We start from the raw sequence: 21,771 nt of genomic DNA, 5'->3' as shown, positions 1-21,771 counted from the left end.
CACCCTTGGATGGATGGGGGAACTCAGAGGATTTCTTTCCGCCGTCTTCTACCGGTGCCGGCTTGGGCCTTCTTAGAAGCCGTCTAGCCTCCTCACTTCTCCTCGCCCGGGCGCTCCGGCTTAGTCCTCTCCCCTCCAGCCTGTAGCCCCTCAGAAACTCGAAACCGAAGGCTCTGTCCAGGAAAAAATGCGGGGCGACCGGAAAGACAAGTTTTTCTCCGGATTCCGTTTCCTGAGGAAGGGGTGGAGAGTTTAGTTCGCTTTGGAAGAAAGGCGATGGAGAAACGGAAAGAACTATTACGAACATACATTTCCCTTGATTTCTTCTCTTTATTAAAAAACAACAAAAACAGACTGGTCTTTCTTCTTTCAAAAATGCTCCTAGCCCATTCGCTCTGTAAAGAACACTTCTCTGGGTCGGATTTTGTTACGTCTTGCGTCCTGGTCTCCCGTGTGATACGTGACTCCTCCAAACTAGCCAAGTTCGGCGGGTTTCCTCTTTCTCTCCGGGAATCTTCCCTGTTTTAGTGGGGGCAAGGTCAAGCAGAAAGCGAGGGCCGCCAGGGCCTAGAGCAAAGCAGCCGAACCGGTTCCAAGGCCAAAGCCCTCCGGTCACTGAGATGGTGATGGGCGGTGGGAGTCAGCCACTCGCCTGGGCCAGGCCGCTAGCTCCCGGGTTAGAGAGCCGGTGCCTCTGATCGCCGGTTTCCTCCTCCTTACCCTATCCTACATCCACTCCGAACCTTCTTTCCTGATCAGCCCAGAAGTGACTGTGATCCCCTCCTGGCCCATCCCAAAGACTGGAGACTCCCCCGCCAACTCCCTTAGGGAATCTGCAACTCAACCAACCTCCTAGACCCGCGGTCCCCAAGCCCCCAGCCTCAAGGACCAAGCCTGAGGAATGTGGAGGCAGGGGAGCAGAAACTTTAATCCTGTTTGAGATTCCTTAACTTTCCCCCCTTTTCTCTATAAGACCTCCCCTACCTCAATAAAATAAAAAACCCTCACCCCGCTCCCACTCATGGGAAGAAGCTAGCACAGGGGCCCAAGAGAAGGAAGGGGGAGATGAAGAGAGGGGAAGAAGTACCTGAATCGTGTCTTGACCTTTTAATTTGAATTTGACTGTTTTGAGCCTTGGGTTGCCTTTCTCTCTCCCTCTCTCCTGCATTTCACCCCCCTCCACCCCCTGTCCCCAGGAGTCACAGACTGGTTCCCGCGTAAACAAACCCCACTCTCTCCAGAACCCCCCCCCCCAATCTCCTTCCACCCCCCTACCACCCCTGCTGCCCCGGGGGGCGCTTCCTTTGTTCGCAGGGAAGGGCTCCAGTGCCCCTACCCCGAGGCAGCTGCTAGGTGGCGCTGTTACTCCACGATGCGCGCTCCGCCTGCCGACAACTTGACCCCGCTGACGTCACGGCCGTCTGAATCATCAAGGCCATTTTCAAATCCCATTGGTCTAGTCGTCACATGGTGAGGACCGAATGCGCGGATAATTATGGAGCTGATATTTGCCCCCTCCCCTTCTTTTTCCTCCCTCCCCTCTAACCGCGCCCCCCCTCCCGGATGGGGGGAAAAAAAAGATGTCAGCTCCTCCGCTGTAGTATTGCTCCTTAAAAACCCCTCTCTCTGAAAATGACATGCCCTCGCAATGTAACTCCGAACTCGTACGCGGAGCCGGGCGGAGGAGAGCGCTATAGCCGGAGCGCAGGCATGTATATGCAATCTGGGAGTGACTTCAACTGCGGGGTGATGAGGGGCTGCGGGCTCGCCCCCTCGCTTTCCAAGAGGGACGAGGGCGGCAGCCCCAACCTCGCCCTCAACACCTATCCGTCCTACCTCTCGCAGCTGGACTCCTGGGGCGACCCCAAAGCCGCCTATCGCCTGGAACAACCTGTTGGCAGGCCGCTGTCCTCCTGCTCCTACCCACCTAGTGTCAAGGAGGAGAATGTCTGCTGCATGTACAGCGCAGAGAAGCGGGCAAAAAGTGGCCCCGAGGCAGCTCTGTACTCCCACCCCCTGCCGGAGTCCTGCCTCGGGGAGCACGAGGTGCCAGTGCCCAGCTACTATCGCGCCAGCCCCAGCTACTCCGCGCTGGACAAGACGCCCCACTGTGCCGGGGCCAACGACTTCGAAGCCCCTTTTGAACAGCGGGCCAGTCTCAACCCTCGCGCCGAACATCTGGAATCGTCTCAGCTCGGGGGTAAAGTGAGTTTCCCTGAGACCCCCAAGTCCGACAGCCAGACCCCCAGTCCCAATGAGATTAAGACGGAGCAGAGCCTGGTGGGGCCAAAAGGTAGCCCCTCCGAGAGCGAAAAGGAGCGGGCCAAGACCGCCGACTCCAGCCCGGACACCTCGGATAACGAAGCGAAAGGTAAGGCCGCCTGGGCCGCTTGGCCGGCTGGGACGCCTGGGCACTTGGTCTTGGTGACCAGGGTTGGGGGCAGGCAGAGGATTGGCCCAAGGAGGCCCGGGGAACGCGACCTGGCTTGTGACTAGTGTTTGCTGAGCTCCAGGCCACTGGCAGGTCATTTAGAGGAAGGTAAGCCGATACTTGGAGGTGCCTGGCCCGCCTGGCCGTGGGTGCTAAGGCGGAGGCAGTGCGCACCGCGGGCATCCTGCAGACGCTGTGTGCTGCCCAGGACTGGTGATCAAGGGCGAGTGCTGGCTTTGGTTTATTTTCTGAATGCTGGTGTTCTTGGGGTCTGGTGTCTCTCCCAACTCCCCCACCCCAGGTCAGAGGAGTGAAAAAAGCTTAAAATGGCGATCTTGGGCCAGGGACTAGGGAAGGCTTGGGAGATGGGCGATTTCTCTTTACTGCCTTTTCCTGGTTGAAAATTGTTTCCTGCGAAACGCGATTTGTTGTTTGTGGGTCTGATTTGTGCGTGCAGTTTGGGCTTCTTTGGTTTGGGGCTCAGCTAGGGCTCCTTCTGTTTGGAGCAGCGGGGCTGTGGCCGGAAGACGTGGAGGTGAAGGGCTGCCCGCCACGTCCCTCCCTCCTCCAGATGCCTGGCTTGGGGATGGCGTTGGAACAGGGCATTTGGAATGTTGTTTTTGTTTCCTCTTTTGCATTTTTCCCCCTTTTTTTCTAGTTAAATTACACTTTTTTATTGGTTTCCAAAAGCAGCTCACAAATGACTGGTTGGGAAATTTCTGTGTGCGTGGCAGGAGGTTTTCTCCAGAAAGGGAGTGTGGCTTTGGTTGGATTTCATTGTGATTTGGATCGGAGAGAGAAAGCCTAGCTAGAGTTCAAGCTCAGGGTTCAAGATTCATTTCTGCTGTAGAGATTGGAGGCCTTTAAGACCTTTCTCTGACACCTGGGGAAAGAATGTGGAAGAAACTGGAACAGGGGAGTGAGGCAGAGGGGAACGACTTTTCCTGAAAAGTTGGAGCAAAAAGCACAGGAAAAGGCCCAACCGGGAGGAATAAACCTGTTCCCCGTGACACCGGCTACTGGCCACAGAATGCAAGAGGGACTCACTGGGTGAAGAGGCAGATGAAATACTGAGAGCGGAGCAGGCTGGGGTGGCCTGGATCTTCTGGTGCTTTGTATATGGATGCGACGCACACGCATGCCTGACGGCGACCTGTGTCACACACACACCCATCTTGCATGCTCCTTGCACACTCACACATGCCCGCTCACACATGCACAGGCAATCTTTTGGCGGGCAAGGGCAGAGCCTCATCCTCTTGGATCTGCTCTCCAAAAGTGGCCTTGGTGAATCAGCCGGTAAAGTTACTGACCAGATGAACACTGAGTATTCCTGAGAATGAGGGGGAGAGTAAGGTGCCCACACCCATTAAGCCTTCCCTGTGGCACATGTGCAGTGTGAAGGGTTATTTTTTACCCTCCTTACGGATACTGAGTTTGGTTGGGGTGCAGATTTAGGGTAGGAAAAGCTAAGTTCTAGCCCCACCAAAAGCAAAGTCAAGGTTAACAAGTTCCCCTCTTTACCTACACCCATTCTAGTAGGCTGCCCTTTCTCCTCTGCTGTCTCCACAACCTGAGCCCTCCATTTCAATTAATCCCCCATCTTACCCCTGCCTCCTGTGCCCTTCTTATCCCCCCTCATTTTGGTGTCTCTACCAGAGGCAAAAGAGCTTTCTGCTAAACTTCCCTATTTATTATTTCTGTTGTCCCCCCACAAACCCAACAACCCCCATAAGAAAATAAGCAAGGCAGAATTAGATGTGGAGAGCCTGTAAACAATTTGGCAGGATGCTGTAGGTGCAGAAGCATGAAAATAAGTAAAGACATTCAGATTTTTTAGACTCTAGCCTAAGTTGGCTTTTTTCTTTTCTTTTTTTTTTTTTTTTTTTTTTTGGTGTTTCCTGATTCCTAACTTAGGGCCCTCACTTCACCTCACCCTCATCAAGATAAGATCAGGAACTTGGTAGCTTCATTTGACATAGAAAGGAGAAAGAGAGCTCAGAACCATCAGCAAAGTCCTTTTCTGGGTACCCCCTCAGGACTTTGGACACTATGTTTTCCCCTAAAAAGATGGCCAAGTTCTGTTCTGCTGCTTGAGGAGCAAGGCTGGTCCATTTCAGCAAGAATGTGTGCCAAAGAGAGAAGCTATCAATTAAGATAATGGGAAATACACACTAGACTATAGTTTTCCTTATATAAGTATGTATATCTATGTGTATGGGTACTTATGTATATAGGTGTGTGCAGCTCTGCAGGTAAACACAGGTACTTGCAGGTATACACATCTACATATGCACAATGGGCAGGAGATTTCTAAGCAGCTGCGTTTCTTCAGGATATCTCTTTCCCTTGACCTAGGTTCTCTGGCCAGGGAAGTTGTCTGAGACCCCTCAGCATTCCCCAGAGCTGTTGCCCCTGACCTCTGCTGCTCTCACAAGTTCCCCTGCCTCAGCTAACATACCCAGGGGAAATGGCCAGGAGAAGAAGAGATGGAAACCAGGGAGATCTCATATGGCAGAGTCTCTCTGTGGCAACTCAGGTGGGAGTAAAGAGCTGGGTGTAGAGACAACTGCAATGGCCTCTGGCCACAGAGGCTGGGATACAGTCCCTCCACTGAGTTGAAAAGGGTCAAAGCTCTCTGGGAATAACTCTGGGCTGCAGGTGGACTCTGTACTCTGGTTTGGGGCCTGGTAAATGCTTTTCCATTTTGTTGGATTTTTCCAGAGCTTGAACAGAACAGAATAAAAGGAGGGCCTGGCAAGCTTTAGGGCACACTCTGGGGTAAGCAAGATAGGGGAAAGCAAGAGTGCTCAGGATCTGTTACAAGTTAAGGTGGACTTGGGTGTTTAAATTTTATAAAGGCTTGGAGGCAAGAACCTCCTCCCTTTCTCTCCTAAAAGTTTAAACCCTAAAAAATTCTAAGAACCCTGAGTTCAAGAGGACCCCGCCAGCCAGGCCCATGGGGCAAGAGCCTCTCCCCTGTGCTCCCTCAGCCACCCCACAGCAGGCTGGCAAAGGCTGCAGGCTGAGAGGATTTTTGTTCTTTGAGGGATACTTATGTAAATAATGTTATTTTTAACAGAGGAGATAAAGGCAGAAAACACCACAGGAAATTGGCTGACAGCAAAGAGCGGAAGGAAGAAGAGGTGCCCCTATACTAAACACCAGACGCTGGAATTGGAGAAAGAATTTCTGTTCAATATGTATTTGACGCGAGAGCGCCGCCTGGAGATTAGCAAGACCATTAACCTTACAGACAGACAAGTCAAAATCTGGTTTCAAAATCGCAGAATGAAACTCAAGAAAATGAACCGAGAGAATCGGATCCGGGAACTGACCTCCAATTTTAATTTCACCTGAGTGTGCGGCCTCCCCTCCTCCCTCCCTCCTCCTTCCTTTCCCCGCCCCTCCTCCCTTTGTGCCTGGTGATATTTTTTTTTCCCTCCCTGAGTATAAATGCAACGCGCCTGCAAAAAAGGCAAAGACCTCAGACTCTTCCTTCCAAGGGACCTATGGTTTGTGCTGCGAAGATGCTTCCACCTAAAGCATGAGAAATGGGGTGGTAGGGTGTGGGGTGTGATGTGTGCCCTCATATATGGGGTGAGAGTGTGGCTGGTGTGTGTGTCAACCTCTCACTCACCCACGCACTCACCCATAGTATTCTGTGTTCTCCATGCAAAGTTAAGATCGAATCCACCCGCTTATAAGGGGAAAAAAGAAAAATTCAACCAGAGAGGGTCTGTAATCTCGCAGAGCACAGTCAGAATCACTCCTTCCTTGCTGCATTTCCTCCTTAGAATAATAGACGTTTTGGAAAGTTCGGCTAGTGTTTGTGTGTTTGTCGTAGCACCCAGCGCCTCCACCAAACCCTCTCGGTGTCTTTACCTCCCAGTCACTCTGAGAATCTGCTTGAAGTCTCGTATTTGTACTGCTTTCTGCTTTTCTCCCACCCCCTCCCAGCACCCCTATACCCCCCACCCACTAACATCTCAGAAATTCCATCCAGAGGAACAAAAAAAATTAAAAATAGAACATAGCAAAGCAAAGAATGCTCCCCAATATTGCCCTGTCTCTGTCTGGGAGTTGTGTTATTTAAAGATATTCTGTATGTTGTATCTTTTGCATGTAGCTTCCTTAATGGAGAAAAAAATCCTAATAAATTTCCAGAATCGTAATCTTCAAATGGGTGGTTTTCTGTTTTTAGTGTTTTTTAGCAACACCTCCCTCCCCTAAAGAGGCAGAGTGTGTGGATGTGTGTGTTTTGTGTTTGACTCATCTCCTAGAGCCTTTCTAGAATGTCTCGTGGCGGGTTTAATGTAAGTGAGAGACCATAACGTTGATTTAAATATTATCCAGGTGACCACAATAAGTCAAGGTCATAAAACAGTAATGTCAGGACGGTCTTGGTGCGCGCGAGAGGTGGATTTTATGATCTGCAAATATAATGTGGTGCTGCAGTAAAAGATGCATTTAAAGGTGACTGGAGGAGGGAAAGAGGCAGAGAGCAAACTGCAATCTTGAGGAGCAGACGGATCTGATTGCCTGGGGTGCTGGGCTGGGCGCACCCCACTGCTGCTGGGGGCACCCCAAGAACCCCCCCACCTATCCAAGGAAAGGAATAAACTTAACCGCCAGAGGGGCATGAGGAGCTTAGCCCCCTACCTCAACAGCAGCTAACAGAAGCGCCAGCAGCAGCAGGAGGAGGCAGCGACAAGGTAAGAGAAGCGGTTTCTTGTTCTTCTCTTGGCGGCAGAGTGGGGACTAACGGCGTCCCCAGGTGCCCGGCGTGCACCGGGCAGAGCCTGGAAGAAGGTGTTTCGGGCACCTATGCTTGCTGAGAGCCCAGGCTTGCCTGTGGCCACTGGCAGCGGAGGGCAGCAACCATGAGCTCCCTCTCCTCCCTTCCCCGGCCCATTGCCGTGGGTTCTGTGGTTAAAGGAGTAAATTGGTGGTTTTGGCTTCTTTACCTTTTGGGGCACTTAGGGTCCCCTCAAGGTAGACACTTGGTTTAGGTGTTGCTCAATCTGGTCGTCTGTTTGAGGGGGGAGGGGAGTAGAGAGGGTTGGAGAGCTCAAAGCTTACGTTTTCTTGCTTTTTGCTGGTTTGGGCATGAGCCTTGTCCAGGCTCTTGTTCCCCACACTCTGGCTGTGGGGCTTTGCCAGGCAAGTGGCCTGATTGGAAGTAGCTCCAGAGCACAAGACTGTGGTTCGGCCATCCATATTCACTGGGAAGCCTAAACCAAGCTGAGGATCAGAGGGCGTCTAGGAGGAGAGCCCACGAAAGCCAGATGGATAAGACAGGGCACCTAGCTCAAGAGCGGAAGGAAGATCCAGCTTCCCCCAGGGCCAGGGCCAGATGCAGGGGAATAGCTCCACTGCGGTGCTGGGGGTGGGGCGGGGATTTGGCGGCTAGCGGTCCCATTTCACCAGATCTTCCCTGAGCGATTTGCTTAGACCAGAAACTGATGAAGGCAGTCAGACCCCCTACCCACCCAGCCACCCAAAGTCTACGCTTTAGTCCTTAGGGAGGTTGTGGGGGCGGAAAGGGGGACGGGGCTGAATTTCTTCCTTCCCCAACCCCCTTCCCTTCTCCTCCGGATAGATGCAAAGCTGAATCTCCCGCCCTGCTCGCTCAGCTGATCTGTGGCTTAGGTAGTTTCATGTTGTTGGGATTGAGTTTTGAACTCGGCAACAAGAAACTGCCTGAGTTACATCAGTCGGTTTTCGTCGAGAGCCCCAACCCACCTCTCCTGCTTCTTCCCTCCCCAGTGGGACTGCCCCACAGCCCCCTCCTAGATAAGGCTAAGTGGGTGCAGACCAAGGAGGGCAAGCTGTGAGTGTGGCTGTGGGACAAGTCTGGAGAACCCTGCTTTATGCGATCTCCCTCTTCAGCCCGTCCCAATCACTGTGACTGGGGGAGAGGAGTTTTTCCTGCAGCTATTGTCTCCTGGGCCCAGCTGATGGACACAGACAAAGACGGTCCAGCCAATTCCAAGGAAATTCAGGAGTTTGATTAAGAGGTGGCCTGGCTGGCCAGCTCAGTTGGGCAGCAGGGTGGGGCAGAATCATTAGGAGAGAGTGGAGCACAGAAAGAGAAGGAAGTCTCTGGAATGTTTAGCTTCCCTCATCTGCCACCTCCAAGCAAAGAATATGCCTCCAGTTGGCTAGGGTTGGAGCTTTCTTAGAAAAGAGGGGTGTCTGGAGGTCCCAAGTGTTGGGCAACTCTGAGTGTCAGCCCAGCCACCTTCCCTTCCATTTTCATAGCTCCATCTCTAGGGTAAAGGCATATTTGGGGTGTTAGTACATTAGAGGAAAGCCATCAAGTCCAAGTAGAACCATCCCCATACACACACACACACACACACCCTACTGGGAAACATTAGGACAAAAATCTGACTCTGGTCTCTGTTTAGCTGTCTGTGGTTTATAGGCCTTGGTCTGTGTGTCTTTGGCTGTCAGGCAGCTGCCTGTCTTTTTGCTGTGTGTGGAAATATCTGGATGAACAGAGGCTGCCTGTGCCCACTGTTACCATGTTGTTGGAAAGGCTGTTGGCTGATGTCAGTGGGAGGAGGGGAGGATAATGGGGTAAAAGGAAATCTGAGCAATATGAAACTTTGCAAAGCTTCCTTCACTCCTTTCCCCCTCGGGTTCTTAGATTCTGGCCGGGGGTTTCTAGAAAGAAGGTTCTCAAAAGAGGTTTCTTTGCCTGGAAAAAAAATGGGGGAGGGGTCAGAGAGACCTAGGAGATACACCCCTATTCTCAGAGATGCCACAAGAAGGTCAGGTTCTTGGCTCTCTTACTTTGGAATTATTACGAACTTCCAAACAAGGAACAAAATCATGTCCCTGTAACGTAATATATACATGGAGTTCTATATTATTGCAGTCATCAGCTGGAGGGGGAAGTATGCAACCTCGTATGACTGTAGGTCTCTGTTTCTACCTCCCTGTCTCCTCTAGACTCCCTCAAGTATCCTGTATATATTCATAAGCATACTCATTTTTAAATCTCTCTTTTACACAAAGAGATTTCTTTTGACCCCTAAAAAAGCTGGAGGAGAAAATGGGAATAGAGCCTTTCATTTCCCCAGTTGAATTATCAGTCTTTCTGTTTCCTATCCCTTTGTGGGAGAAAAAAAAAAAATTCTTCCCTTGGAGGAAAGTACTCAAATCTCTCTATGGCTCTCAGGGAAATGGGGAGGTTTCCAGAGAGGCAGACCAGCTGGTTGGGAAGCAGGCAAGGGGCTCCCCTGGATTGGGATCTCCCAGCAGTCTCTGAGTCTTCAGGCTGCCCCCAGGCACATAGCCAGTTGGGGTGGAGGGAGCTCCAGACGGGCAGGGTGCTCAAGAGCACTTGGCTTAGAAATAGTGTCCCTGATGGTCCGAAATTCACCAATGAATGACTTCTATGCCTTGGGTCCCTCTGTCCCCATTTCCAGTTTCAGAGCTGATGGTTTATGGGTGGTCACAGAGCCAGGGGTTGGGGTATCTTCTTCCCCAAATCCCAAGAAATGTAATAAGGTCTCATAGGGCCAAGGTGAGGGCCAGTCTGGTGGTTAGAGTCCACCCCAGGGCCCTGAGGCCGTGGATCATGGCTAAGGCAATGGTAATTATTTATTCGCTTCGCTGCAAGGGAGTCTTCAGAAGGAACAGCGTGAAGAGGAGGGAAAAAATTATCTCTCTCGTCTGCGGATATTAAGATGGATTTTTATTTCTTAAAGGACCCTCCCCGCCGAGAGCGCGTAAGCGTAAACTTAATATATGCTCCACAGCCCAACTCCAGAAATCGCAATAAAAGTTAAAACCTCCCCTACTGGTTTTTTTTAATTATGATATGGGAAAGAGGAGCAGGATTTATAGAGCTGAACTCTCGGCGTGTGAGTGTTTGAGACTTGCGGGAGAAGGAGGAAAAGGCAAGAGCTCGCCAAAGAGAACCTTGGTCTTGGAGATATCTCGCCGGCTGCAGGGGCTGGGGCTCAGCAGGGCCGCTTGTCTGTGGCCTCCCTGGGACCTCGCCCAGGCCCACTGCCTTGTGTCGCCTCGGAGATGCAGCCCTTCTCAAGAACAGGTGAAGTGGTGGCGGCCGCGGGAACTGGGGTCTGTGGAAGGGAAGGCCAGGGCGCAGGGCTCTGTACCGGTAGTGAAGGGGACGAGGTTTGAAGTCCGGTGCAGGCAGGGCCGCAGCCCAAGTGTGGCCTGGAGGGCGGCCTGGCCAGGAGGGGTGTCCGGGCAGGGCGGAAGAGCACCTACAAGGTGGATTTGTGTGGACTTTGGCCGCAGACAGAGCGGAGTGGGCTCCCGGGCTGGGGCCAGTGGCAAGGCAGGCAACCGGATGTTGAGTCTGTAGGAAGGACCTTGAGGTCTGTTGGGTGTTTGGGCTGCCGGGGGGCGGCGGCCCAGAGTGTGGAGCGCTCAGAGCACGAGGCGCGGCGGTCAGCGCGGGCGAGGCAGCAGGCCCCGCACACCTCTGCGGCTGCGGGCGGTGTCCCGGACGTCTGAACTGAGACCAACCCGCAGTCAGAGCGTGAAAAATACATGCACTTAAGGGTCTTTCTTTCTTTCTTTTCCACATAAGAAGTCCTTTCTTTTTTCTCTTTCGGAGATACCTGGATTTGGTCCAGAGCAGGTTGCCCGCGGGAGGGCCCCGAGAGCGGCAGCGCGAGGGAGGGAGAAAGGGAGGGAGGGTGAGAAAGAGGGAGGGAGGGAAGGAGGGCGGGCAGCAGCGGCTGTGGTGGCCAGGGCTTCCCTCCCCAGGCGGGAGGCGGCTGCCCTGCATCTGTAGCCATGGGGAGTCCAGAAGCAGGTAACGAAGGCGCTTCCGAGGCGGGATTGGATCGAGCTAGAGGGACCGAGTCTTCTGGGTCTCTCTGCCTGAGGCCCTGGAGGGAGAGAAGGTAGGGAGATCGGCGCCCGCCAGGCCTGGCAAAGCGGCCTCCTCGGGGAATGTTGAACCTGTGTACGATTTCAAGCTCACACTCATGTTGTGAGTCTGTCTGCCTCAGGAGATGGCGGTTTGCTTGTGTGTCTGAGATGCTCGAAGCCCTGTACTTTCCTTCCAAAAGCGGGGGGGGGGGATCGGGAAAATTCGTCGGAATGTGCACTTTCATTCATTGGATTCTCCACAAACCAGCGGGGCTAGTTATGGCGCCCCTGAGGTGGAAGAGAGCTTTTCTCCTGTTTTCTGAATGGGGAGTCCTCTGGCTACCTCCGCCCCGGGCTGAGTTTCCGGCTGCAGGTTCGCGTGTCGCCCTGAGGTTTGAGGCCAGACAGCTCGCAGTCGGGCAGGGAGGGCGGGGGAGAGACGAGCGGCTCTGGCCCCTTAATTGTACTTCGGGCTGGTATTGTCTCTCTTTTCGCCACCTCCGCTTCCTCAGTCTGGGCTCCAAAGTCACTGCAAATTTCCTTGCCACACATACATCACACAAAAGATCAGGTAACAACACACTCAGGGCCACTGGGGCTCCGGGCAGAGCGCAGCCCTAGCTCTGGGGCGGCTCCCCCTCCAGCCACTCCCAGGCTGCAAAACCAGACTGTGTTGGGGGAGCCGGAAATAGCCCCGTTTGCTGCGGACCGGCAAGGCGGGGGGCGCAGGCGAGAAGGCAGGCCCCGCAGGCCATGGCGTTGAAAGGGCCACGTTCATCAGCCGGAGGGGTTTCACTCCTGCTGGGCTTGGGGGCCTGACTCCTGGTGTGAAGGGATCCCAGATACCCACCTGGGGTGGGGGCAGGACGCTGGGCTCCTCGCTGCAGGCCAGGAGAACTCAGTTTCTGCTTCCAATGCAGGCCTTAGCTAGGAAGAGTTGTGTGTGTGGGTGTGGGTGTGTTTTCCCAACAAAGAGGGAACAGGAGAGAGAAGGGGGAAAGTAGAGGGAAACAGGGGAGGGGACGAGGAGGGGGAGAGGGCAGCGGAGAGGTGAAATTAGCCCATTTCAGGGGGAGAAGGAAAATGAAAGCAAATGGAGCACGGCCTCCTCTGCGCAGGGCGGGTGCTCAGGAGCCGGGAGCCGACTCCCTGCCCGAGGAGGCCAGGATGGCCCACTGGGGCGTGGGGAAAGGCCTGTTTTAAATTTAATCCGAACTTGACGGTGTGGATTGAACCGCAGGGAATTTAAATCACTAAAAGGAAGGCTGGGGTAGGGGGAGGGGAGGACTCTAACCTGTCTTTCTGAATGTCCATCCCACGGTGCTTAGCTTGGTTGTGGTCGCAGCTGCCCAGGTTTGAGGTGATGGAGTTAGAGTGCCTCTCCCCCTTAGGGGGCTCTCCTGTGCCCTTAGAGATGGAGAAAACTCTAAGAACCAGAGGGATCTCAGAGAAGCTAGCAAAAGCTGGGGTTTCCCTCCTTCCCAACAGGGGCTCCCAGCAGCCTCGAGTTCCTCAGTCTGCCCCAGCGGGTGCAGAGGAAAATTGAAGGGAGTGGTGTAGGTGAGGGAGAGTTGTAGAGTATGGCAGGAAATTCAGGAGTAACTAAGCCCCAGGAAGATGAGACCCTCCTTCTTGGCCCCCCCCCATGTCCTTTGTGCCCCCAAACCTGGATTTGAGGGAAGCCTGAGGTCTGCTGCAGAGCCCAGACCTGCCACTCCACCTCCAAATATGCAGAATGGGGGGCTACAACCCACATGCTGTTGTGGAACCTGCAGGACCTCGGCCTAGTTGACTCTGGGACTCTTAGCCTGTTCTAGCCCCACTCCCTAAGGCTGCCTCTCTCCGCAAGGCACAGGGAAAATGAGGCATTGGCTGGGAGGGGGCTGTGGGCGAGGCCTGTCTCCTGATCCATAGCCAGGCCTGTGGCTGAGTGGGGAGGGTTCGGAGTCCATGCTCCCGAAAGGAAAGAAAGGCGACAATCTCCCCCTTGGTTTCTTGGGGGATTTGACTGCAGCAGGCATCCTGGCTGGTAATACTGACTACCCCGCTGCTGCTGCCTTGGCTGGGTGGGCAGGCAGGGTGCACAGGCAGCTCAAAAGTTGAAAAGAAGGCAGTGTTCAAAGGGGGTAGGAGAGAAGGGGGCGTCTGTTTACAGCTACAATATCAATTTGAGAGAAATAGCGGAGGCCCATAGGAGAGGATCTTTAGGGACTCTTTCCTCTAGGGAAGCTGAGGTTGAGGCAGCAGGGCCCTGTCGCCTGCAGAAGACTCAAAGGAAGAGCAGGCGTGAAACCTTTCCTCTTCTGTTTCTTCACTCCTCGCTAGAGCGTAGCTCAGCCCCCAGCCGTCTTGGCGGCTGCCTGGACCAACATGAGAATCTATATCCTGGAGGCCTTGTGTACCCACGAGAGCAGGTCTCCCAGGAGGGGCAGGAGAGGAGGCCTCTTCCTCCTTTGTGTCCAGACAGAAGTGGCCGCCGCGCCCGGAGCGGGTCCCGCGGCAAAGGACCAGCAAGCAAGCGGGCTGCACAATGCCACGGCTGCTCCGCCAGCTCTCGCCCTGCCCTGTCCTGGCTGCTTATCGCCACCCTTTCTCCTCCTGGCTCTCTTCTTTTCCCTGCTCTCCTCTCTTCTTGTGTTTCTTTTCTTTAATTCTCTCCCTTTTTTTCTTTTTACCCTAATTCTCCTTTTCCTTCTTTCCTTTCTCAGGCCTGGCTCCATGTTTCAGTTCAGCTGTTTCAGGCTGTCTAAGGCTCAGTCTCTCTCAGGCTCTGTCCCTTGATGTCCTCTTGGTCGCAGTCTGGCCCCGGGCCCCGCTGAAGGCTAAATGTCTCTGCTCATCGCTGCTAGCAGCCGCCCAAGAGCCAGCCAGGTCTCCAGCCGCCAGCGGCTGGGGGAGGTGCTAGCTGCGCTGGGGATTTGGAGAAAGCCTCCGCAGGGGGACTAGAACCTCCAGTCTTTTCCTTGACCTAGTGAGGGAGATTTTTTGATTGACAGCTAACCTGACTCCATCAAGGCCAAAGAGATATTCTGTTTCTTCTTGTAATTTGGGTTTCCCAGTTTAGTCTAACCCGAGGGAGAGGAAGACAATTGGAGTCCAGGGGGACAAGGTTGGGCCCCCCCAGGTCATCTGTCCCCAACCACTTTCCTCATCCCCCCCCCTCCATGCGTCTAAATCCTAGCCCTGTTAGACCGAAAAGGAAAGAACGGGAGAGGGGGAGGAGCAGGGACTGCGGAGGGGGCCTGTGGAGCTGGGATCCGAGCTGCCGGCCAAAGCTGTATTCTCCCCCCACCACTTTCCTCCCCCCAACACACATACTAGGTACACTCTTTCTAGCCCTTCTCCATCCTAGAGTAGAAAGATCCACGGAGATTCAGAGAAAACCAGGCCCCCCCCACCTGCCCCCACCCCTGGCATTTGGTCCTCTCCTGGGGACAGGAGAGGAGAAGGGCAGGCGTGGCTGGGTCTGGGAAGCCTCTTACCCTGCTGCCTACAGAACCTGCATCCCAGCCTCAGTGCCTGCCTATTTCCCCTGGCACAGACTGGGACACTTCCCTCTGACCCTGAAATTGCACCCCTCCTTCAAACTCACTCTACCCTGCCCAGGTGCACCAGGTCTCTGGGGGACATCACCTGCCTCTCTCTTCCCCCCAGCCAACCTTCCTGCCCCATCTTTTGCACCCACACTGAAAAACTCCTGTTTGCCTAAAGCCCCCCTTTACTATGCCACCTTAGGACAGTCTGATGGAAAGCAGAGGACTGGGCAAGAAACCCCAATTCAAAGAGGAGGGTAGCAACCAACTTATTGGAGGGAGGAATCCAAGTTGTCAGATATTCCCCTACAATCACACTGCCCCCTCTGGAATTCCCGAATCCCCCAAAGAAACTGCGTTCTCCCATTCCTCTGTTGCTTTTTTCCCGTTCCAAAAACAGCCTACAATTTTATTTAATGAAAGACACATTTATGAACAATCAAATGATCCTCATAAAAATTTTATTGAAGGACGTAAAAACAAGCTACTTGCCCACGACCGAGGTCGCTCTCTCGCCTTGCCCGCTCTCACCCTGGCTCTCTGTAGCTAGAGCCTGGGAGTGACTTCTTTTGGGGGGGGAAAGGGTGTCGCAGAGATGGAGTTGGGGGCAAAGGAGGAAGAGCAGGAAGGTGGAATGGAGATGCCCCACTAACGTTGTGTAGATCTCTCCTCCACTTCTTCAAGCTGGCAAAGAAAGATAAATAGATATAGACAATAAATTTAAAATAAAGGAACTTGTATATCTGTGCCAAAGCAAAGAGAATACTTCTGAGGCTGATGATAAAGGTGTATGAGATCCCGAGGTTCTACCCCTCCCACCAGCAGAGCACCTTCCCCAGGCTTCCCCTACCCCAGATTTAGGGGCTGAGTTGGCCAGTGGGCAGAAGGACGCTCCCCTTTCCCTCCTTTCCTCCCTCCATCCTAGCTTCCCCAGTCCCCTCCCACCCTCCCTCCCTCTCTGCTGCTGCTTCTGAAAGAAATACATACATACACACTATTTAAAAACGCATTTTTAAAAGCCACGTTCCGAACTGACAACCGCTGATCTCGGCTCGCGCAGAGACTGCGGGAGCGTCAGGGCCGACAGAGACGGATTACGTCAAGAAATAGTTCCTCCACCTACCTCGGCCGGCCTCCCCACCCCTGAGGGGCTCCCACGCCCAGCTCGGCCCTGGGGGTCCAGGAACCCTGGCTTCGGGGACTGGCATTTTCACCCCATTAAGAATCCTCCTGGTTGGGGGGAGGCCATCTGCTTATGAGTGGACGTGGGCATAAGGGGTTCTCTAATGAGAGAGGAGCCCTCCTGAGTGGCTGGCTGGTGCCTTGGGTCCAGAGTTCTGGACCCCCAGGAAAACGCAGGTCGCGGGGATCAGCAGAGAGAAGGGGGTGGGAGAGAAAAAAAAAAAAAGGCAAGGAAAAAAAGCCCCTGCGCATTGATCCGCGCCGTATTTTTGGGTAAATACGATCACGTGGGGGCTGGGGAACCAATGAGCTGCGGGGAAAAGGCTGGAAAAATAATTACCTGCCTTGATTGTTCTGTGAGCAGATAAAAAGTACATATACAGTTCATACAATAATCTTATGTATGTAAAACCCTGTTACGATGTCGGCGACGGGGCCCATCAGTAACTATTACGTGGACTCGCTCATCTCTCACGACAATGAAGACCTCCTAGCGTCCAGGTTTCCGGCCACGGGGGCTCACCCCGCCGCCGCCAGACCCAGCGGTTTGGTGCCGGACTGTAGCGATTTTCCGTCCTGTAGCTTCGCGCCCAAGCCGGCAGTGTTCAGCACGTCGTGGGCGCCCGTGCCCTCACAGTCGTCCGTGGTATATCACCCGTACGGCCCCCAGCCCCACCTCGGCGCCGACACGCGCTACATGCGGACTTGGCTCGAGCCGCTGTCCGGCGCCGTCTCCTTCCCCAGCTTCCCGGCCGGGGGCCGTCACTACGCCCTCAAGCCGGACGCCTACCCCGGGCGCCGCGCTGACTGCGGCCCGGGCGACGGCCGCAGCTACCCGGACTACATGTACGGCTCGCCCGGGGAGCTGCGCGACCGCGCCCCGCAGACACTGCCCTCGCCCGAGGCGGACGCACTCGCGGGCAGCAAGCACAAAGAGGAGAAGGCCGACCTGGACCCCAGTAAGTTGGGAGCAATTTTCCTTTACAACCAGCGCGGGAGGGGAGGGGAGGATGGGCGGGGGGAGCCGGATTACAGCCCCTCTGAAGAGCGCAGGGAGCGCGGGAGAGGGGCGAGGGCGAGGGGGTGAGGACTCAATAAAAGCGAATTACCTTGGGGAGCTTTCAGGGACAGAAGGTCTGAAGTGGGGGCTCAGGGAGACAGGTTGGGAGAGGGTCGAGGGGTGCTCCTCTCCCAGGAGCTGGCTTTGATGAGAGACCCCTGCCCTCCTCTCAGCCCAGGCTTTTTGGCTCAGTCTCCACTTTCTAAGAAATGCAGACAGAGCCAAGGGATGGGGCAGAGGGGCAAGGTTCGCTTTATGGTTTGTGATGGGGTGAGGGAGAGATGAGGAGAACACTGGACAGAGAGGAAATACTCTGGGGAGAGAAATTATCCCTGCTGCCTCCCAATCAGCACGGAGTCCTCACCCCACTAGAGAATCATAAAACAGTGGGTTCATGGACCTCTCCCCCAGAAGCACTGGGTGAGGATCTGGGGGATTTTTAAACCCTAGGAGCTTGGAGAGATCAGGACTTCCAGAGAGAAGAGGGGACAAAAGTGGGGTCTGAGTCTCACCAAACTTGAAAACCCTGTTCTGAGAGGGTGGGGGAGAATTAAGAATGAAGATCATGGGTGAGGAGTGGGTATCTCCCCAGATTGGAGAATTCTACCCCCACACACACTTCAGTCAGGAAGACAGGAGCCTTCTGAGTATTGCAAAGAAGGACTGGGGTGGGGGCAGGTGGGAGCTACAGAGCCAGAAAAAGGGGGGAGAAGGAGAAACAGCAGGGGAGGGGGTGCAGCACCCCCCCTGGGTGTGAGGAAGTGTCTTGGGGAGTCCCAGGAGGGGACTGCAGGAAATCTTTACCTCCAGCCTCATAAGGGGCCAGGGCCTAATTATACCCCTCTGAAGGCTTCCCTCCCTGCCCTCAGCTACTCCCATAAACCTGAAATTGGAGGCTTGGCTCCTGCAGAGCCTGTCCTGGGGCTGGCAGGAGGGGGACACTGGAGGCCAAACAGAGAAACTAAGATGTAGGGGAGTCTGTCCCCAAGGCCAGCAGCTTTCTGGGGAGATGAAAAAGACTTTTCCTGTCCCAGCATCACCCTGAGAATTCGCCTTAGCAGGGTTGAACTCTCAGCAAGGGAGACGGGCCACTAGTGAAGGTGGTGAGGGGTTTGGGGACTCTCAGGGTCAAGAAGCAGAACTGCTAATATTTTAGGACTTGGTCGTGGGCTGGGAGGATGGGAGGGAGCAGAGGAGGAGGGAGACCTTGCTATAAAAATAAAAAACAAGAGAGAAGCGTTTATGGGCCTATGAAATGGTTGGGAATTTGGACTTTTTATGAGGATATCTCGAATTACTACTCTTGAAGCTGAGGACCAGACTGTAGGAGCTTTGATAGCTTTGGATTTCCTATAGTTGTAGGTGCTAGAACCTGAAAAGAGGGGAGATGGGGAGGGACAGAATGCAAAATGAAGAAGGGGAAAATTCCTAAAGCAAAACGTGTCCAAATTCAGGTTCAAATATTGGATTTGGGGATCCTGGCTGAGCCTGGGGGTGGAGTGGCAGAGGTTCTGAGTTGGAAAGAGGATCCACTGACCCCTGCCTGTGTTTGGCCCTCCAGGCAACCCCGTGGCCAACTGGATCCACGCCCGCTCCACAAGGAAGAAGCGCTGCCCCTATACCAAGTACCAGACGCTGGAACTGGAGAAGGAGTTTCTCTTCAATATGTATTTAACCAGGGACCGTCGGTATGAGGTGGCCCGGGTTCTCAATCTCACCGAGCGGCAGGTCAAAATCTGGTTTCAGAACCGAAGGATGAAGATGAAAAAGATGAATAAAGAGAAAACCGACAAGGAGCAATCCTAAACCCTGCCCAGCCTGCTGCCTCAGCACAGCCAAGGGAAAAACAAAAACCCCACAAAAATACCCCAACCCAGGCGGGAGAGAGCACGAGAAAGAAAATGAAAGAGCAAGATAGAGAAAAGCCAATCAGCTTAAAAAGAAAAAAAAAAAGGAAGGGGAAAAGGAAAACTCTTGCGATTTGGGAGGGTTCAGTGTTGAAATATTGGTGTTTTAGAGTTAGTTCTACCCATCGAGGAGGAGGTGGGGAGAAAAACTTCGTTCTCTTCCCCCAGCGCAACCGAAATAAATGACACACACAGACGTGATTTTTTTCTCCTTTCTTCAGAGAAGCCAGTACTTGAATTGCTATATTTCTATTTTTTCCCTGTATCATATTTGGTCCAGTCCATCCCTCCCTGGGCCTGGGGCGCTGTACATGCAGATTTTGTACAAAAAAGACACATACATACACAATAATAATTCCCAGCCCAGGAGCTGAGTGACGAGGGCTGGGGACTTGCCGAGGGCTGGGTCGGGCGGTGCAGGCCGGCGCTTTGAGCTGTACATAGCAGTGTTTCCTCTCACCCCCAGCGTCCGTCCTGTAATGTGCTTCTGTTTGTTATGTTAGAACAGCTCTGTGTTAATATATCGAAGTCACTTAAAAAACCAGAAACCTAACTGTATCCAGTTCTCGTTATTTCACCTTCTTGTGGTTCCCAGGCCGCTGTCGTGGAGGAGGCAAGTGCTCGGATCTTCTAGGGGAGGCTAGAGCCAGAGAAGGGGCTCCCTCTACCTCAGAAGGGCAAATGCCTGCCGCTTCTCTCTAGGCAGGGCGGGGGTAGGGGTGGGGGCTCCAGGGGCGGGGTGGAGGCTACTGAGGCCCAGGCCCAGCTTGTGCCTGCCCCGGCTGGCTGCCTACAAGTTTCCTGGTGGCTAGATGGAGTGTGGGGGGAGGCATGGCATGAATGGTTTCCCCTGGCTGTAATTAATTGTAATAATTTATGAGTACATGAGATTGGAGGGAAGAGATAGGTGAGGATGAAAGTTGGGTGCTGGGTGAGGGCCCGGGCTGGATTCTTGCCTGACTGCACTGGTGCTTTGGTGCTTCCAGGGATGGCTGAGAAAGAAGGCTGGGAGGGGCCTGGGTGCAGCTAGAGAAAGATCTGGCAGGCCTCAGGGAGCAGGGCAGGCACTGAGGACTGCACTGAGAGAAAAAGAAGGAAAATGTAGAACAAGGGAAGAGAAGGGATGGAAGTAGAGAGGAAAGAAAGAAAATTTCAAAAGAAGGATGGAAGGAAAAAGATGGCAAAGCCAATACAATCAGAATTAGATTTAATTTCTACTTCTCGGTGCAGTCTCAGCTCCTTTCTCCTCCTCTTCCAAATCTTTGTCTCACCACCCCGCTCTGGTGTTTGGTTTGAAAGTTGGTTTGGGGGTGACCAGGATCATACTGAGCAGGTCTAGCATTTCTGGGGTATGGTCCAGCCAACTGGTACCCAAGGAAGCTGGGCAGGGATTGGCCAGGAGTGGGGTGCTCCCTGGTGGCTGTGGGACCCCAAGCACAAAGGTGTGAGGATATGTGTGTAACAGCCTGGTGGGGCTGGTCGGCTGCACTGCACCCCAGAGTACTGTCCTAAAACCAGCAGTTTTCATCTGCTAATCAGAAGCAGACACAAGCTGGGTATGCCTCTGCTCAGCGCCCCCTTTCTCGGAAATCCCCCAATCTGGAAACTATTAAAATCAGACTGCTTGAAATATAGCCCTTTAATATCTCAAGCTGCCCATTCTGCTGAGGGTGCAGGGTGTTGCTCTGAATACTTGGGGATACCTCTGTAAAAGAAAATAAGTGGGGGCCCCAACCCATGCGCTGCTTCCCCCACAGCATCCCCTTACAGTATGGTGAGCATTTGTAGAGAACAGCCCCTTCCTCATCATTTGAATTTCCTGCCCTCTCCTTCCATTAAATGCTCCAATTTGGGGGGGGCTGGAGGAAGGTGGGAAGAAGTGAAAAATTTGTTTAGATAATATGGAGGACCAATCAGGTCGCAACAAGGGACTTGGAAGTGGCTGAAGCACCACGCTTCTGCTCCTCTTTCTAGCTTAGGAGATTTCTCTCCAATACCAGAAGCTTTGTTTTCTTCCTTTTGAAAGGTGCTTTGCCCATAATTTTTTCTCTTTCCTCACTTTTTTCACTCCTCCCTCTGGCTATTTTGCTGTTCTGTAACCCCGGCCCAGTTCTGCGCCCAATCATGGAGGCCAAGACACTCCTCTCTCCCCAGGTCTGGACTGCTAGAGATACAGGCTTCTCTCTCAGCCCAAGCCTGGTGTTTCCAGGCTTCCACCCCGCCCCTGCTCCAAGGCTCTGTCGCCTCCTCTCTGTGTCCGTCAGCCCAGCCTGCTTCCTGTAGCCCTCTGGAGCAGAGCAGTGGGCAGGAAGAAGGGCCTCAGGGGCTTGAAGGACCCCCGACCAGAGCAGGCCCACCCAGCCTGGCCCCACTGTTCAGTATCAGCCCAGTTTCCAGCCTGTACGTCAGGATTGGATTTGATTTTTATTCGTTATCACTTATGAATTAAAACAGCAACAGGACACACATCTGGGGAAAGAAATGAAAGCTGGGGGCAGAGAGGGGCTAACAAATGCCCTCCTCCCCTACTCTTTCCCTTCCACCTCTCCTCTGCTCCTTTGTCAAAATCACAAAACCCTAAAGGTTGTTCCACTTGGGAAGGCAGAGGATAGGTACATTTCCGCAGCCCCGAAATGCCACTTTTATGGCGCTGTTTGTCTCCCTGCTCTGGGTTCTGAATGGGGCCGAACAAAACAGCAGCGCGGAGCTGGCTAGACGTCTGGGCTTAATTGTTTTATGGTTTAAATAAGGTGGACACTCTTTCCTTTGAAATCGGATTATAGGAATGTTTTGTCT

The 21,771-nt window shown here is 53.5% G+C and overlaps 4 protein-coding genes and 2 long non-coding RNA genes across 8 annotated transcripts in view; 3 read left to right on the top strand and 3 right to left on the bottom strand.

Moving 5' to 3' along the window:
- Nucleotides 1-209: 209 nt before the first annotated feature.
- Nucleotides 210-1,959, bottom strand: LOC128561548 (uncharacterized). The gene is made up of 3 exons (XR_008373285.1): nt 1,837-1,959; nt 1,337-1,456; nt 210-519 (listed from the first exon to the last, which is right to left on the bottom strand). It is a non-coding gene; the product is annotated as an uncharacterized LOC128561548 (long non-coding RNA).
- HOXC10 (homeobox C10) lies at nt 1,518-6,614 on the top strand. The gene is made up of 2 exons (XM_053555898.1): nt 1,518-2,371; nt 5,514-6,614. The coding sequence occupies exons 1-2, from the start codon at nt 1,633-1,635 to the stop codon at nt 5,789-5,791; spliced, it is 1,017 nt and encodes a 338-aa protein (XP_053411873.1). The 5' UTR covers nt 1,518-1,632; the 3' UTR covers nt 5,792-6,614.
- Nucleotides 6,615-7,063: 449 nt separating this feature from the next.
- HOXC4 (homeobox C4) overlaps nt 7,064-21,771 on the top strand; it is a 64,049-nt gene continuing 49,341 nt past the window's right edge. Inside the window, exon 1 of one of the 2 annotated variants that reach the window (XM_053555903.1) lies at nt 7,064-7,146. The gene's annotated coding sequence lies outside the window, so the exon portion shown is untranslated. Of the gene's footprint in view, nt 7,147-11,234; nt 11,326-21,771 lie in introns of those variants that run through there. The other variant, XM_053555902.1, reaches the window with a different exon arrangement.
- LOC128561540 (uncharacterized) lies at nt 10,210-14,069 on the bottom strand. The gene is made up of 3 exons (XM_053555899.1): nt 13,969-14,069; nt 12,588-12,700; nt 10,210-12,220 (listed from the first exon to the last, which is right to left on the bottom strand). The coding sequence occupies exon 3, from the start codon at nt 11,205-11,207 to the stop codon at nt 10,242-10,244; it is 966 nt and encodes a 321-aa protein (XP_053411874.1). The 5' UTR covers nt 11,208-12,220; nt 12,588-12,700; nt 13,969-14,069; the 3' UTR covers nt 10,210-10,241.
- Nucleotides 15,271-16,258, bottom strand: LOC128561547 (uncharacterized). Of its 2 annotated transcripts, none has more exons than XR_008373283.1 (2): nt 15,950-16,258; nt 15,271-15,510 (listed from the first exon to the last, which is right to left on the bottom strand). It is a non-coding gene; the product is annotated as an uncharacterized LOC128561547 (long non-coding RNA). The 2 variants fall into 2 exon arrangements; XR_008373284.1 differs by lacking the exon at nt 15,950-16,258 and adding an exon at nt 15,818-15,922.
- Nucleotides 16,355-19,176, top strand: HOXC9 (homeobox C9). The gene is made up of 2 exons (XM_053555905.1): nt 16,355-16,967; nt 18,630-19,176. Exons 1-2 carry the CDS (start codon nt 16,430-16,432, stop codon nt 18,872-18,874), a joined length of 783 nt encoding a protein of 260 aa, XP_053411880.1. The 5' UTR covers nt 16,355-16,429; the 3' UTR covers nt 18,875-19,176.

This window comes from Nycticebus coucang, chromosome 12, assembly GCF_027406575.1.
Source record: "Nycticebus coucang isolate mNycCou1 chromosome 12, mNycCou1.pri, whole genome shotgun sequence".
In the NCBI taxonomy this organism is placed as follows: domain Eukaryota; kingdom Metazoa; phylum Chordata; class Mammalia; order Primates; family Lorisidae; genus Nycticebus; species Nycticebus coucang.
This window is presented reverse-complemented; position numbering and strand designations above follow the sequence as displayed.

Coding starts and splice junctions, on each gene's coding strand:
- HOXC10 (XM_053555898.1), top strand. CDS start 1,633: ATGACATGCCCTCGCAATGTAACTCCGAACTCGTACGCGGAGCCGGGC. Junction 2,372..5,513: donor CTCGGATAACGAAGCGAAAG/GTAAGGCCGCCT, acceptor TATTTTTAACAG/AGGAGATAAAGGCAGAAAAC.
- LOC128561540 (XM_053555899.1), bottom strand. CDS start 11,207: ATGCAGGGCAGCCGCCTCCCGCCTGGGGAGGGAAGCCCTGGCCACCAC.
- HOXC9 (XM_053555905.1), top strand. CDS start 16,430: ATGTCGGCGACGGGGCCCATCAGTAACTATTACGTGGACTCGCTCATC. Junction 16,968..18,629: donor GAAGGCCGACCTGGACCCCA/GTAAGTTGGGAG, acceptor TTGGCCCTCCAG/GCAACCCCGTGGCCAACTGG.